We start from the raw sequence: 15504 nt of genomic DNA, 5'->3' as shown, positions 1-15504 counted from the left end.
GCATAGTAAAATATGCACCATTATGACACCAGCAATGATGAATAGGAAAACAACAAGCACATGTATGACACCATCAAACATGCATAGGAAAGCAACAAGCACTTGTATGACACCAAGAAGCATGCATATGATAACAAGCACCTCAATGACACCAGCAAGCATGCATATTAAAACAATAAGCACCTGAATGACACCAACAAACATGCATAGGAAAACAACAAGCACCTGTGTTAAACCAACAAGGATGGGTGTGGTACATATCCACAAGCCAAGGATCATAATCAGGACACGTATGTAATTTGAACCTGTGATCCATAACATATGATCCAAGGGTTGAAACTCTGCATAGCAACATCTCTGCCCGAAATGACTGTACAACCCACACCCTATTGAAGCTGTGTTCAGAAATTAAATCAACCCGCCATTTTAGCCATAAAAGCTTCATCACATAAAGGTTACTAGCAGAAATCACATTTATGTTTTTATGCACAATCTGTTACATGTATTGACAAGCCAAAAGCTGATGTAAGATAAAGGACAGAAAGTCTATACAGGTGAGCCAAGGTGGAGAAAAATGCTGATACTCACTCACTCACTCACTCACTCACTCACTCACTCACTCACTCACTCACTCACTCACTCACTCACTCACTCACAATGTATCTTACGAATCTGAATTCCTAGCCTTGATCCAAGGCTGTACTGAAGTCGAACCTAATGGTTGTATAGTAAAGAGGCAAGTCCAGACAACCAGATGGTAAAGGAATCCAGTCTGTTACATTACACAGATTTGTCTGAAAGTCTACTTAATTCCTTAAGGTTAACTCTAAGTTAGGGTGCAGGTCTGGATTACAATATTTTGATCTACCTATAATAGATCTTGTTTAAATGTATATTTCATGTGACAGATCCTTTTCTTATTTTGCTGACGTAGTTGTAAGCGTAGAATGACAATGTTCAAGAGATCAATACAATACATTGAATGCATCTCGTCTCATTTATATAAACATGGCTGCTACAAATACTCTGCTATCTGGATAAGATGTAGCACACTGTCAAACATGATACAGTAGACATCAATATGGAGATGCTGAGCAGTATGGATTTCGCTTGGCTATGAACAAACATGCTGAAAGTGTGAAAACTGTTTAAACATTCTGAAAGGTTTTTTAGTTGCTGTTCTGATTTGAAGTGTCCGAAGCAATATTTCACAATATTCAGCTCAGGCAAGGATGCTTGTTGAGAAATGATGACATAATTCTGAAAATGATATGTCAGGTATCCAATGGTACATACAATCATATGGCTCGCAAGTCTTTCGAGACACTTCTTATGATACCAGATTCTGATGACAGGCTTATACTCAGGAACCAGTTCTAATTCCAAATTGTCCGACCACCAAGTTATGACTTTACTAGACTGACCAAGTGTTACAATGACCATACTGGGCTATTGCAGCTGCTGATACTCAAAATAGGTGACTAATTTGGTGATGATTAGGTCAGGAAGTTGGTATTCCTGCAAAGATTCTTGGGTGTTTTACTGTCACCTGACAACCTTGAGAAAATTCGCAAAGGTGTAAAATGTTGTTCGCTACCACAAGTACTAAACAAGAAAAGGTCTCCCAAAGTGTTGTGACCTACTTAGGGTCAGTATTGTATCAGCTATCATAGTCTATAAATCACAAAATGTTTGCAAAAATTGGGAATGATTTGAGTTTGCAAAAACATTACACAAATTGCTGGTTAAACACAATAAAAAGGTGTTATCTCTTTATTGTTCACAAATTCATATGATCAACAACTATGTAAATAATACTTTAACTAAGCAATGACAAGAACTTGGAGGAAGACTAATTGCTGGGATTTCTAGTCACTTAACACACAAGGGATACTTGAGCAAAAGTTACTCAATCAGTACATCTGGTCTTTAGAGACCATTTGATAGGCTGACACCATTCAACGAGTGAGTGAGTTTAGTTTTAGACAGCAAACAGCAATATTCCAGCTATGTGGCAGCAGTCTTTAAGTAATTAAGTCAACCAAGTGATCTACAGCATGAGCATCAATCTGTGCAATTGGGAACCTATGACACAGTGTCAACCAAATCAGCTAGTTTTACCACCTGATCCCATGAGTCACATCTTGCGACAAGCATAGTAGCCTTTATTTCAAGCATGGGTTGCTGAAGACCTATTCTACCCCGGATCTTCACAGGTACCATTCATCGAGCATGGATAGGCTTCATCACACTTATCTGGAGAACAACAGCTTTGGTGATGTCATTGTCTTTCAAGCTTTAAGCTTTTCCAGTCTATGCAGCTAATGTGTTGTTTTTAGGAAAACATCACTGGAGTACACACAGAAGTACTCCAGTGAGCTCAGTTCAAGATTAGCGACAACTTTTAACATGTGATTGGATTTACTTTAGGTTTGTGTAGCCACTGGTTAAACAACAAGCACATTGTCAAGATGTGTTGATCACCTGTACCCAATTAAAGAGATTTGAAACACCTATTCTTGTATTTCTGATGTATTTCAAGATGTACCTGATAAGTTGGATACTGTTTCTAGAATTAGAATCAAGCATTTTCCCAAAATAGCAAATCAGTGTTCTATAAAGGTCATGTTTATTTGTGACATGTGCTCTGGCTCAAAGCAAAGTTACTAGATAATACCCACAGTAAAGGGGTCATCTGTTAGGGTTGGTTGGTTGGTTGGTTCGTTAGTTGGTTGCTAAACACTGTCTGTAAGTAATCCAGACTGGACCAGACAATTCAGTGATCAACAGCATGAGCATCGATCTACACAATTGGGATCCAGTAATATGTGTCAACCAAGTCAGCATGCTAGAGCACCCAATCACTTTAGTTGCCTTTATTATGAGCATAGTTTACTGAAGACAAAAACATAACTGGATCTTCACATGTGAAGGGACGCAGACGTTGCCAAGTGTAAAAGTACGAACTAAAATCTGATGGCAGGTAAGTAACCTACCAGTATCACCATCAGTAGTTACAGTGTTGATAAAACACGTGGACAAGAAAGTCTTTTATTTCAGGAATAAGATGTTTCGAACAAAAATTCATGTAAGAATCCAAGATCTCTATCAAATGTCACTCAAGTAATAACAGAAGCTGTCATTCCATAAAGTTTGTCAGTATTGTACTTACCAATTGCTAAGATGCCCCTCAAAGACTTTGTGTTCAGTATGCAAATATAAATCATAAAGAGAGTGAGTGAGTACAGTTGTATACAATATTCCTGTAATATCCTGGTGAGGGACTCCAGAAATGGGCTTAACACATTGTACCCATGTGGAGAATCAAACCTGGGCCTTCCGAGTAATGAGCAAACGCTTTAACCACTATTTATAAATCGCAATACTAGTATGATGCTGAATTAATACCCGGTTGTATTACATTGACTTTCGTACCCGCTACAGACCAAACTTTATTTCAAGCGAACTCCACGTCCCTTGAGACATCAATGTCCCTTGAACGCTCTTTACAAATTTACAAATTTCACAACTTATGATTAAGACCAATTCAGCAAACACCATGGTCATGTACCGATCCGGCGAATGTTTTATTTCAGAGTAGTAAATTGCATTTGACGGATAAGCACTGAGATCTTAGCTATTAATCAGTTACCAAAACATTGGATCACACCGAAAAATGACATAAGGAGTTTTGGACTATGTTGACTCTTTCTTTTTGTACTTTGTACTTATCTTTGCCTACTCATGTGATACAATGAGAAACTGATGCATTAAATGTAAGTTTGGACTGAGACTCCATATTTTGTACTGATATAATCATATTATTATTCAGAATATTTAAAAGGGTAATGTGTACTTGTATGGTTCAAAATAGGATTAAGGATGTTCCTCAATCTGATTGTGGTATTACCCATCAACTGCCTATATGCTTTTACGTCATTTATCAACTGCAAATATATGTGCATTGCTGTGGTGCTGATGTGGGTCTTTTTCATTAGGGATTATTTGCCAAATATTTACATAGTGAAAATTTTCAGTGTGGTTGATGAAGATGGAGGTAATTCATAAAAAGTTACAATGTTCATTAAACACTCCCAACAGTTGTCAGGAATCCATTATCAGACCACCTTGTGACAAGTTTTTAATAATAGCCTTGGAAATTACAAAAACAGATTATAAACGTTCTCTCCTTCCTTATCATAAATATCCTATTTTTTAAATTAAAATTTAATTTCTAAGCAATATTTTCAGTCTAAAGGGATTAAGTATTGTGTGTATTCAGGAAAACGCAATATATGTTCCTTATTATATTATGTCTTTTTATATTGATTCATAATTAGCATGAACTTTTTACTCAATGAAATGGCTTGAGAGCATGTCCTAAGTTGAACTAAAATGAGGAATATGTTGAACACTGTATTTGTTTGAAAATATTTTCATGGATTTTATGCTTGCTTCAACTTTCATTTCAAGATTTTTTATTTTAATTTTTTTCTCAAGGAAATCCTATTGGCCTACTGCATCTTGGAATATTGAAAATCTATAAATCATTAGTCGAGCCTCATAATATGATGTCAGCAAGTGTTTGTGACCCTTCATTATTGACAATTTCATGGATTGTTTCAACTCAGTCTATTTCAGGTGTTTCAATGATTCAGTTTTCTGTGAGATGCAATTGTTTGGAGAATTATGTGTTCCTGGTCATGAGTGGATTAATTTTGCTTCAACCTTTGTGAGGGATTTTCAGTAGTATTTTCAACAATGGTCGTGTCAGTCTTTTTTTTTTCGTTGTGAAAATGTGAAAACAGAAGGATTTTCAAGCCTGCATTTGCATGCACATAGTAACATGTTTTTCTCGGTTGTCCAAATGTCTTTGGCACTTCCTTTCAAAGAGGAAATTTGTAGCTTTCTTGTTCTCATCCAAATTGTTGCTCATGGTATCAACCACTGTTTTGACTGGTCCAGATTGTATTATATATGTGCAGCCTTTTGTCTTATATTTTTTGTTATGGTCCATATTCACCTCTTTTTTTCACAGATACTCACACTTGCATGCACTAGCATGTTCACAGAAACACCGTCTCATGCATGTGCCCACATGTTCACTCGAATCCACACACATGAATTCATACACAATCTACTCACATACATGGACATGCATAGACAATCACACATATGCATGCACCCACATGTTCACGCAAGCTCCCACACATGCATATGCCCACATGTTCACACATGCATATATCCACATGCATGCAGCCACATGATCACACAAGAGCCCATACATGCAGTCACATGATCACACCCACAAGTCCACATAAATCCACACACATGCATACATATACAATATACACACATACATGCACATGTATAAGACATGTTCACTCACTCATTACCCGCGCACCCACCCACTCACTCATCACCCACTCACTCACCCACTCACTTATCCACTCACCCACTTACTCACCCCCTCACTCACCCACTCACTCATCACCCGCTCACTCATCGCCCACTCACTCACCCACTCACCCACCCATTCACTCATCCACTCACCCGCTCACTCATCCACTCACCCGCTCACTCACCCACTCACCCACTCACTCACCCACTCACTCATCAACTCACCCACCCACTCACTCATCCACCCACCCACTCACTCATCCACCCACCCACTCTCGTTCACCCACCCCCTCACTCACTCACCCACCCACATACTTACTCTTTCTGCCTGTGCTGTATATTTCTACATGTAGCCTTATATGAACACCTGTTTCTGATTCCACATAAGAAACCAACAAATGATCAATCCAACGTAATGTAATTCTATCAGGAAAACCCGACAAGAAACCTCAAACATTTTGCCTCAGTGTAATCAACATAAAACAGATGGACCAACTGGCAACTTGATCACACCATCAATCCTAACAACAAACATGAGACTCACTGGCTTCACAAAATGAAAGTATTTTTCGTCTGTTGAGTGCTGGGATTACAGGGAGATGAGTCTTAGTCCCTCTACCATCTTAATTCTTGCGTCTTCAACAGGAGCATGACCCACACTGTTTAACAATTATGGCATGGCTTGCGAGATGAGCGATATTCATGATAACGTATTGTCACCTCTCCATTAAGCTTTCGAGAAACAAGGATGTAGTGGTAGTAATGCCACAGAACATACTTTTAGGATTAAAAACTACAACTTGATGAGCTAATGCCAAGATGCCAAGTTCATTGTAACTGTGAGGTAATTACTCAATTTAAGAAATTTCTCTTTGTATGTTTATATACCCCTTGAAACTTACTACCATTCATCTGATGAAGGAGCAAACGTACGCTCCGAAACGTCCACTTATTCGCAGTGAAGAAGCTGATGTCCATAAATCTTGCATTTCTTATGTTTAGGGAATTCTACATATATGCATATGATGATGCACATATAATTGTCTATGTTGTCTGTGTTTTCTTCGGCAAGAGAGGTAGCTGGGTAGTCTAAAGTGATTAAAACGTTCCTGGGAACCCGGGTTTGATTCCCCACATGGGTACAATGTGTGTAGCCGATTTCTGGTGTGCCCTGCTGGAGTATTGCTAATTCGAAAAAGATTTCTTTTTCAATGTATGTTTTCTTCACCAAGCAGTAAAAGGGTACCTGGTAGGAAGAGATAGTAAATCTAGGCATTATTCATAATGTATCATCAGGGAGCTAATAATGAATTTTGAATGTGTGCTTAGTCATTAGCAGGGTAATGTTAATGCACTTTCATTAGCATTCAAACTGTTAATTTAATATTGCCATATGAATGGAATGAAAGGACAGATCAGTAACGAAATGTTTTTTCACTCCAGGCAACAGCCAGTATCATATTCCTATACTGGGATCAAAATTATTCGCACCATTGCACTGATGGCACAGCTCCGAAATCATTTTGCCTCCGGAGCTTAACTCAAAAAACATTCAATATTTGTCAACCAAAATTTGTTGGTATAAGAAACAGAAGGTATGGTGGTGCTTTATGCTATTTACAGATCATTGTCATTTATATTTTTCTTGATTTCCATGGAAACGTTTTGGACTTAGTCTTAAAGGGAGGGGTGAGCTTTGTTTCCGGAGCATAACTCAAAAACCATCAAATATTTTTCTGCAAAACTTGGTAGATATATGTTTGTTGTTTCAAATATGTGTGAGTCAGGGGGATAATTGTCATCTTTTGATGACTCTTAACTTTTCCTTTTAATGAATGTCTGATTATGTGTGTCTCTTGTCAGTTGTTTCATCTTTAGGGGTTGTCATGTCCCTGGATTGACTGGTCCAGTCTAGAGTATCAGACTGCCATCATATAGCTGGAAAATTGCTGAGTACAGCTTAAACTAAACTCACTCACTCACTTATGTTCAAATGTATGTATATCAGAAAGTATGTGGGTTTCATGCCTAAATCTGTTCACATTACCTTATCAACATCTAACATTGTACTCCACCTGACTAAAACAGTGACCACCCACTAGATGGAAGTATACACTGACAGTGCATAAAGAATAGACACCATAATTTATTTATATTGATTTGTATTTTTATGATGGAACTGAAGATAGCAGAGATTTCAAAGATTTATTTTACAATTGTAATAAAAAATGTTCCTTTTATCATAAGGTGAGATGATAAATTTTTCTTATGTCTGTTTGTGTAGTGTTTTTGATACCGAATTTGTTCTTTTATCCCCTGCAAATCATATGTGTGGACTTCTTTTCTGGAACTGAACTTTAAAGCTTTCAAAACTTTCCTTCCACTTTGCTATATAGAAGCAAAAACATTTGACATAATCACAACGCATAGGCATATTCATGAAGAGTATTTTGTCATTCGTGGGATATTGATGACTGTCCTTGTGTTACCTTTCTGGAGCGATGGGATAGCCTTGTGCTTGAATCACTGCCTTGTCATACCGAAGATCTGGGTATTATTCCGTGTGACGACCATTTCTGGCGTCTCCTGTCAATTTGTTCATGACATGCAGGGGAGTCACTTACTTTGTACATAGCTTTTAAAGGGGTCATTCACATTGTACATGCTTCTCTATAAAAGTCATCTTCACCCCCTATCCATAAATTATCAACAGTCACTATCCACTTATAATCAGTGACTATTATTAACCATTAATTATTATTTGAGCTCAAGTGTAAATCACAAGGATCTCTTGACTTTATTTTTCAACTGAACATTGAACTCTCTACACACCCAAGCCCCACTCCCTGTTTTCAAAATCCTGATTCCGCCTCTGCAATATATAGAAGCTTGTCTCACAATGCAGCTGTCACTAAACTCAAAGGGAGACAACTCCTGTTAGGTGTATAGTTTACCCAAGATGGCAGCTATGCTATGACGATCTAGCCAGGTAGAGGTTTGCTCTCACGGACAAGATGGTAAGATGAATGAAAAATGACAAATTTGTCACCTATTTGCTTTTGTTGATACTTACAGTAAGTCAGTGTCTCAGAAAGTGTTGTAATGAACTGTCAGGAGGCCAAACAAGCTGTTTGCACTGGAATGACCTGTTTCTCATACTCAAACGTGCCACGGAAGACTTGCTCGAGTTGTTGTGTAGATTGATGTTGAGTGTGACATGTTTTTTAGGACGAATGTGGGTTATAATCAGTTACAAAGTCTTCAAGGGTTTATTTTATGTACAAAAATTCCTGTCATAGCTGAATTGCCATGCATGAGTGGTTTTCACGTTGTAAATATTGTTTACAGAGTTTTCAACTGGTAATATGGCTTCCGGCCCAAAGACAGAATTTCAACATGTTCTAGGTGACGTCCATAGCAATGTTGCTGTTTAAAAAGTGATATGTTTGGGATATTGAGTGTAAGGATTTGTTTATGTGTATTTATTATATTTACATGAGTGTCAGCTGTCTTTTATGAACCAGTACAGGGTTCACTTAGGCATTCAGCTGACTTCCATTGGTAATAGTGTCAGTGGGGGAATCATTTTTCTGTTACATTGACTGGGATATTGGTAATAAATGTTGAAGAATTTCCACAGACATTGCCTCCAAAATTGGGTAGAATAAACATCCATGAGGATGCCTAAATAGTTCTCTGTGATAGTTACATATAAGTGTAGTACATAGTGTGATAGTTATGGTCGCTCTGTTTCATTGCAAGAGATAGGGGCGGTAGGATAGCCCACTGGCTAAAGTGTCTTCTCCTTATGCCAAAGACGGGGATAGAATCCTTACATGGGTACAATGTGTGAAGCCCATTTCTAGTGTCCCTCGCCGTGATATTGCTCGAATATTGTTACAAGTGGCAAGAAACCCATCTCACTTACTGAATTTGTTGTGTAGAAGGCTGGTTATAAGCTGATATTTTGTTTTTCAGTGAGGTAGTAGAGTATAAATAATGTTCATGTTTATTTTGAAAGACTAACAACTTTTATGCTTTCTTCAGCATGTAGGAGACCCTCTACCCTGTAATTAAATCAATACACTTACACCTTACTGAAGATTTTTGGTTGGTCTCATTGACGTCTGCTTCCTAATTGTATGTGTCTTTTATGGAAAAGGATAGGTGTTGTTTGGGGTGGCTTGGTATAACTGGCTGTGACATGGGTGTAGGAGCCTGCACAAAAGGCGCAACTAGTGTATTTGTACAAAGACGGAGGAGGTTGGACAATTGCTCAGTAGAGTCTACTGTCGAATATTAATGTTGTGGAAAGCATTGAAGTATAGTTGTGAAAACTTATTAGCTATTTGAAAAAAATGGTTGTCATTTCCTCTTTTACTTTCACACTCATCTGACATTGTTAGATGTTTGAATAATATTTAAAATGTATGAAAAGCAGCTATTTTTAGACTGAATTTGAAAATCTTCGCGTGAGCAGGTGTATAATTTACATTGATATTTTTCCAGGTGTTCCTCAACTTGCAGGAAATTTGATTTTGTGAAAGATTAATTGATGTTCAAATATTACAAAACCTCTAAAAATTCAAATTTGTTCCATGCTACATCTTTTTATATATATATATATATGTATGTATGTATGTATGTATGTATGTATGTATGTATGTATGTATGTATGTATGTATGTATGTATGTATGTATGTATGTATATATATATATTATGTGTTGTCATAAGTCACAAAATGCTGGTTAAGTACAAATACTGGTTTACGTTCATATGAACATAATACAATCTCTCTTATCAATTTCTAAACATTTTTGCTTGACTCTTAAATTATTCTATATGATATAAATCCTTTAACCCATCATGTCCTTAGTGAGTGAGTGAGTGAGTTTTATTCCACACTCAGCTATAGTCCAGCTTTATGATGGTATTCTGTGTGTAATCAAGTCTGGACCAGACAATCCTGTGATCAACAGCATGAGCATCAGTCTATGCAACTGGGATGCGGTGGCATGTGTATGTCATCAGTGGCAAGTTTCACAACCCAGTGCTGTGGAGACAGGTGGTGAAATTTGTTCAAACCGCCTGAAATTGATTTATGCTTCATTTACCAGTGACTGTCCTTAAAGGGATTAACTTGAGTCGAGGGGTCATATAAAAGAAATGTAGCACACTGACTGTCATTCACAAGTAGGGCTGCGGTTAACTCAGCCATGTTTTTTGTATATTGTGTACATTACCAAATGAATATAAGTCATAGACAATAACACAGTAAGCCCTGCTGTTCAGAAGATGGGCTCCATTTCGTTTGTCAAGACAGCAGCTTAGATCAGTCTAGATACAAAACAACATTTTCTTTTACCAGAGGTCATATCCAGCAGCCAGAGATTTACTGCTTTTGTCTCTGACTAGATCTGAATTTTAATTACTTTAGGTAGTTGTTTTTCTGACACATAAACTATTGAATTCATACTGAACACCAAGTTTTTGAAAATATTTTTATTGAATGAGAGTGAAATGTCTTGTCACAGTGAGGAATCTTCTCAGATAAATTTCAGTGCTTTCATTGTTTCTTTCATTGTTTTCATTTGGCTGTCTCTGGGAATTTGTTTTTGTTCGCTGCTAAGTAATCTGATTTAGAAACAGAATTGCGTTAGCGAAGTTTTTAAGAGGTATGTTTGAATTCCTATTTCTTTCAGTCTTCCAAATTTAGATTTATACCAGATCAGTGGAATTTCTTGTTATGAGGGCTTTTGGTCATTGTGATTTTGCTGAAATAAAACATAACTAGAATGTTTGATGGACGATATTTCATTTTTACCTATTTTTATTTTTAAAATTTACATCATAAGCCCCACTAACACAGTTTGCATGGCACATTTTACTTCCTGATGGCGCAATTCTCAAATAAACCAAATATTAGAGTCAGGCAGTGTGGAAAATAACCACTAGTCTGCTAGCCAATGGCTTGTAAAAATCCAGTAGGGCCAGTAAATCTTTAGTGTCACTGGCCCAACTGGCTAGTGAATTTTCATGGAGTTATGTAAATATATCACATGTTATGTTATAACACAGATGCAAGATTATGGCCTGATAAAAATATTCATCATACCTTAATAATGAAACCTATGCCATGCCGACAATACGTTATTCTCATCTATTTTTGTAACGTGTTTCATATAAGCTTTGTCTATGAACTGAAATGTTAGATTAGCCTGATTATGTTTTTGCGTTCTTATCGGTTACCCATACTGTGGTTTTCATGAAACATTGAACTCCTCATTGCTCGATGTTGATATGCAGACAGACAGATCAAAACAGGGTTAATCAATAAATGGTCACAGCTATGGATATTTGTACTTGCTGTCCTATTTAAATGTAGGTCAGTGCGACCTAATTGTGTTGCTTTCAGATTGTACAAGAAAGAAATGGTATGGAGAGCCCTAATGTATCTTTTATTCTGTTCATAGATAGTATAATGTCACTGTGTGATTTATTGATAATTGGCCTGTATCTTGAAGCATTATTTAACATTCAGAATGGCAAAAGGTTATGGCATGTATAGGTTTACAAGTTGATTCTGTTATCATTGCATTTATAGTCTTGAGAGAAGTCATTTGAAATATGTTGGACAGATTACATAAAATAATTAGTCAAATAATTAGTTTTATGTAACATGTCAAACCTAAATATCATGAAGTTGTATGGAACCTGCCTAATTTACAAAATGTTCAAATATACTTCGACCTGTCTAATCTCTGCATGAGTGCATATTCTGGGTGTATACTACGCAAGCTGTCTGTTAAGTGCTTGAATGTTGTAAGTGATTACCATTGTGTTATGACTGTTTCATTTGTCATCTGTTTCCAATGGTCTCAAGAATACCGGAATCTGTAAAAGAAGTTTGAAAAGTTAAAAGTTTTCATATTGTATGAAGATGCATTGAGAAAGCCTTAAGGGCACTTGAATTTTGAAACTAAAATACAGTGTGAACTGCAACCAATGTACAATGGCACTTGGGGAAGCAAAGTCTCCTGGATGTTTCCTGAGAAAACACGGTCTTCTGGATGGGTCCCTTGTCGTGAGTGAGTGAGTTTGGTTTTACACTGCATTGAGCACTTGCTGTAACCATTGCCCCACCCAGTCAGCATCAATCCCCACTCACTGTCACCACCATGTCACCATTAATCCCCACTCACTGTCACCACCACCCCATGGTGTCACCATTAGTCCCCACTCACTGTCACCACCGTGTCACCAATAATCCCCACCCACTGTCACTACGCCACCTTGTCACCATTAATCCCCACCCACTGTCACAACCACCCCACTGTGTCACCATTGATCCCCACTCACTGTCATCACCACCCCACCGTGTCACCATTGATCCCCACTCGCTGCCCCACTGTGTCACCATTAATCCCCATTCACTGTCACCACTGCCCCACCATGTCACCAATAATCCCCACTCACTGTCACCACTGCCCCACCATGTCACCAATAATCCCCACTCACTGTCACCACTGCCCCACCATGTCACCAATAATCCCCACTCACTGTCACCACTGCCCCACCGTGTCACCATTAATCCCCACTCATTGTCACCACTGCCCCACTGTGTTACCTTTAATCCCTACTCACTGTCACCACTGCCCCACTGAGTTCTCAATAATCCCCACTCACTACCACCACCACCCCACCTAGTCAGCATCAATCCTCACCTGCTGTTTCCACCAATTCTGCATTCCCCCAGTTACCAATTCTATCATCCTCCCCCAACTCCCACCTCTACCCTCCCTCCCTTCCCCTCCCACCCCACCCTAGTACCTTTCCCAGAAAGCCACCCTACCCCTGTTAGCAAGGTCTGTATGACCACAGCCAGCTAGTTACAACCTCCGCCCACATAACACTTGGCAGTGGGTGCTGACAGATCCCTCAGCCACATGATCCTTGGCTAGTCCAACTCCTGCAGGGGGGAGGAACTGTTCCTCCCATTAAAGACCTGAATGGATGTAAGGTGTCCTATTAGTGTTCATGATCATGATTTAAATGAGTAATGCACCCAGCCTTCATAGGTGTGCCTGCATAATAACTGGTTAAATGCATGATGAATGCATGATCACTTAATCAATATTCCATTTGCCTGACATTACTGTTGGAGAATTTACACTTGCACTTGTTGGACCCATGTATGCATTCCGAGCCATTAAAGCTTGATCGATGACTGTTTTTTCCCAACTGATGCAACAATAGATAGACTTAAAAAATTACTTTTGGAGAATGGCTTTGTTAGCCAGAATGTAGCAAGATTATTGACTTCAAGCTTGATCAATGTGATGTTTGAAGAGTTTGTTGTGAGGAAAAAAACTGTGCTCAAGGTTGACACGAGCTATTCAGTAATTTAAATATATCTTTGTTGAGGATTCAGTGCAATTATATTCGCTACTGTTCACAAATTTGCAAATGTGGTGAATGTAAAATGCATGTATTTAATGCTGCTTTTTACATTCACCACATTTCCTATACATACATTAAAAATGCATTTGTATGTATAGGAAATAGGAATATGCTTTTTTTATGTGGATCGTCAACACATCTTACCAATGTTGAGCACATTTTCATGTCATGAAAGTTTGTGGACACTTGAACCTTGTATTTGAGAAGCTGGGTCAACATGGCTCTCTGTTAATTTTGTTTGCTCTGCATTTAAAAATCTTAATCATATTTACTGTGATATTGGTGATTAAAAAGTGATTTTGAAAGGGACATGTTTGTTCATGGCTGTTGACGTGATGCACTTGGAGCCAAGTGCCTGCACCGAAATGTCTGGTCTGACTAGAAAGTGTGCCCCCCAGAAATATGCATCTGTTATGTATTAAAATCTGTAGTAGTTATGTCTGCTTGCTTTCAGTGAAGTGGTCGGGTAGCCTAGTGGTTAATGTCTCATCATGTTGATGACTGGGTTCAATTCCCACATGGGTAAAATGTGTGACGTCCATTTCGAAACCTATCCCACATGGTGTTGTCAGTGTTTGCCAAACCGACCTCAATTACAAGTTGGGTTGTAGAATATTTGTAAAGAGTGTTTCAAGAGAAATAACTCTATGGGGTTCGCTTGAAATAAAGATCGGTCAGTAGAGGGAGCGATAGTCAGTTTAAAGCAATGTTGCATTCAGTTTGAACTTTTTTATTTCATATTTTAATTTTAATATGCATATTTTTTCAGAATAATTTCCATCGCTTGGGGTTGATAGTGTTAAAGAGAGAAATGCAATGTTGATTTTTAGAGAGGTGAGGCGTGATAGTGTGCCTTGAAATAGTATGGATTGAGTACTATGAGACAAACTACATACACTACAAACTACATACACTACATACTACATACACTACATACAATAGTTGCTGTTGTTGCTGATTGATGGGTTTTATGCCAGCATGTCATTTATCCTGCACACAAAAATCCAAGTGACTTGGAACAGAGGCACAGATAAGCTGGGTCACATCTGTGTAAATCACACAAATATTTTTGTGAAAACTAAATCCTTATAATGTCTGTTGCGTACAAGTAAGCATGATTTTTTTGGTAAATACTCAATAAATTTGTTCTCACATGCTCACATAAGATAGATTAAACAACTGAGGTATACTGAGAGTTTTTATTTGAGCACATAAACTTTGCAACATGCAGTTTTTCTGATCACTTCTCATTTTATAAATCAAATGTAATTAACAAGCACATAAACCAACCTTTAAACTTTATTATATTTTTGCAATCAATGGACCATAGCAAAATACCCAATTGATATTTAGTGAGATGGGTACAATTTGTTTGGTTACTCAAAGGAAAGTTAGGATACCCGATTAAGCCAAACACAAGCGAGTATATTCGCAATGACCCAGAAAGTTTACTGTAGCTCTGCTTGGAAGGATAAAGAGTTCTTATGCTACTGCATGGTACAGTCCTCATGTACCTTTTCATAGCAGGACCCGTGAAGGTCCCGGGGTAGAAAAGGCCTTCAGGAACCATATGCTTGCCATAAAAGGCGACTCAGCTTGTCGTAAGAGGCGACTAATGGGATCGGGTGGTCAGACTCGCTGAC

General features: G+C 38.0%; 1 protein-coding gene across 2 annotated transcripts in view; it reads left to right on the top strand.

Annotated features, from left to right (window-relative positions):
- Positions 1-15504, top strand: part of LOC137264876 (vitamin D3 receptor-like) — a 136021-nt gene that overhangs the window by 92308 nt on the left and 28209 nt on the right. The window contains exon 1 of one of the 2 annotated variants that reach the window (XM_067800224.1): positions 8349-8417. The exons of the other annotated variant lie outside the window; for it this stretch is intronic. Within the exon in view, the coding sequence (XP_067656325.1) occupies positions 8415-8417 (3 nt within the window). The 5' untranslated portion in view covers positions 8349-8414. Of the gene's footprint in view, positions 1-8348; positions 8418-15504 lie in introns of those variants that run through there. 2 annotated transcript variants of the gene reach the window in all.

This window comes from Haliotis asinina, chromosome 15 (assembly GCF_037392515.1).
Source record: "Haliotis asinina isolate JCU_RB_2024 chromosome 15, JCU_Hal_asi_v2, whole genome shotgun sequence".
NCBI lineage: Eukaryota > Metazoa > Mollusca > Gastropoda > Lepetellida > Haliotidae > Haliotis > Haliotis asinina.
The sequence above is the reverse complement of the archived record's forward strand: the minus strand, read 5'-3'. Positions and strand labels throughout refer to the sequence as shown.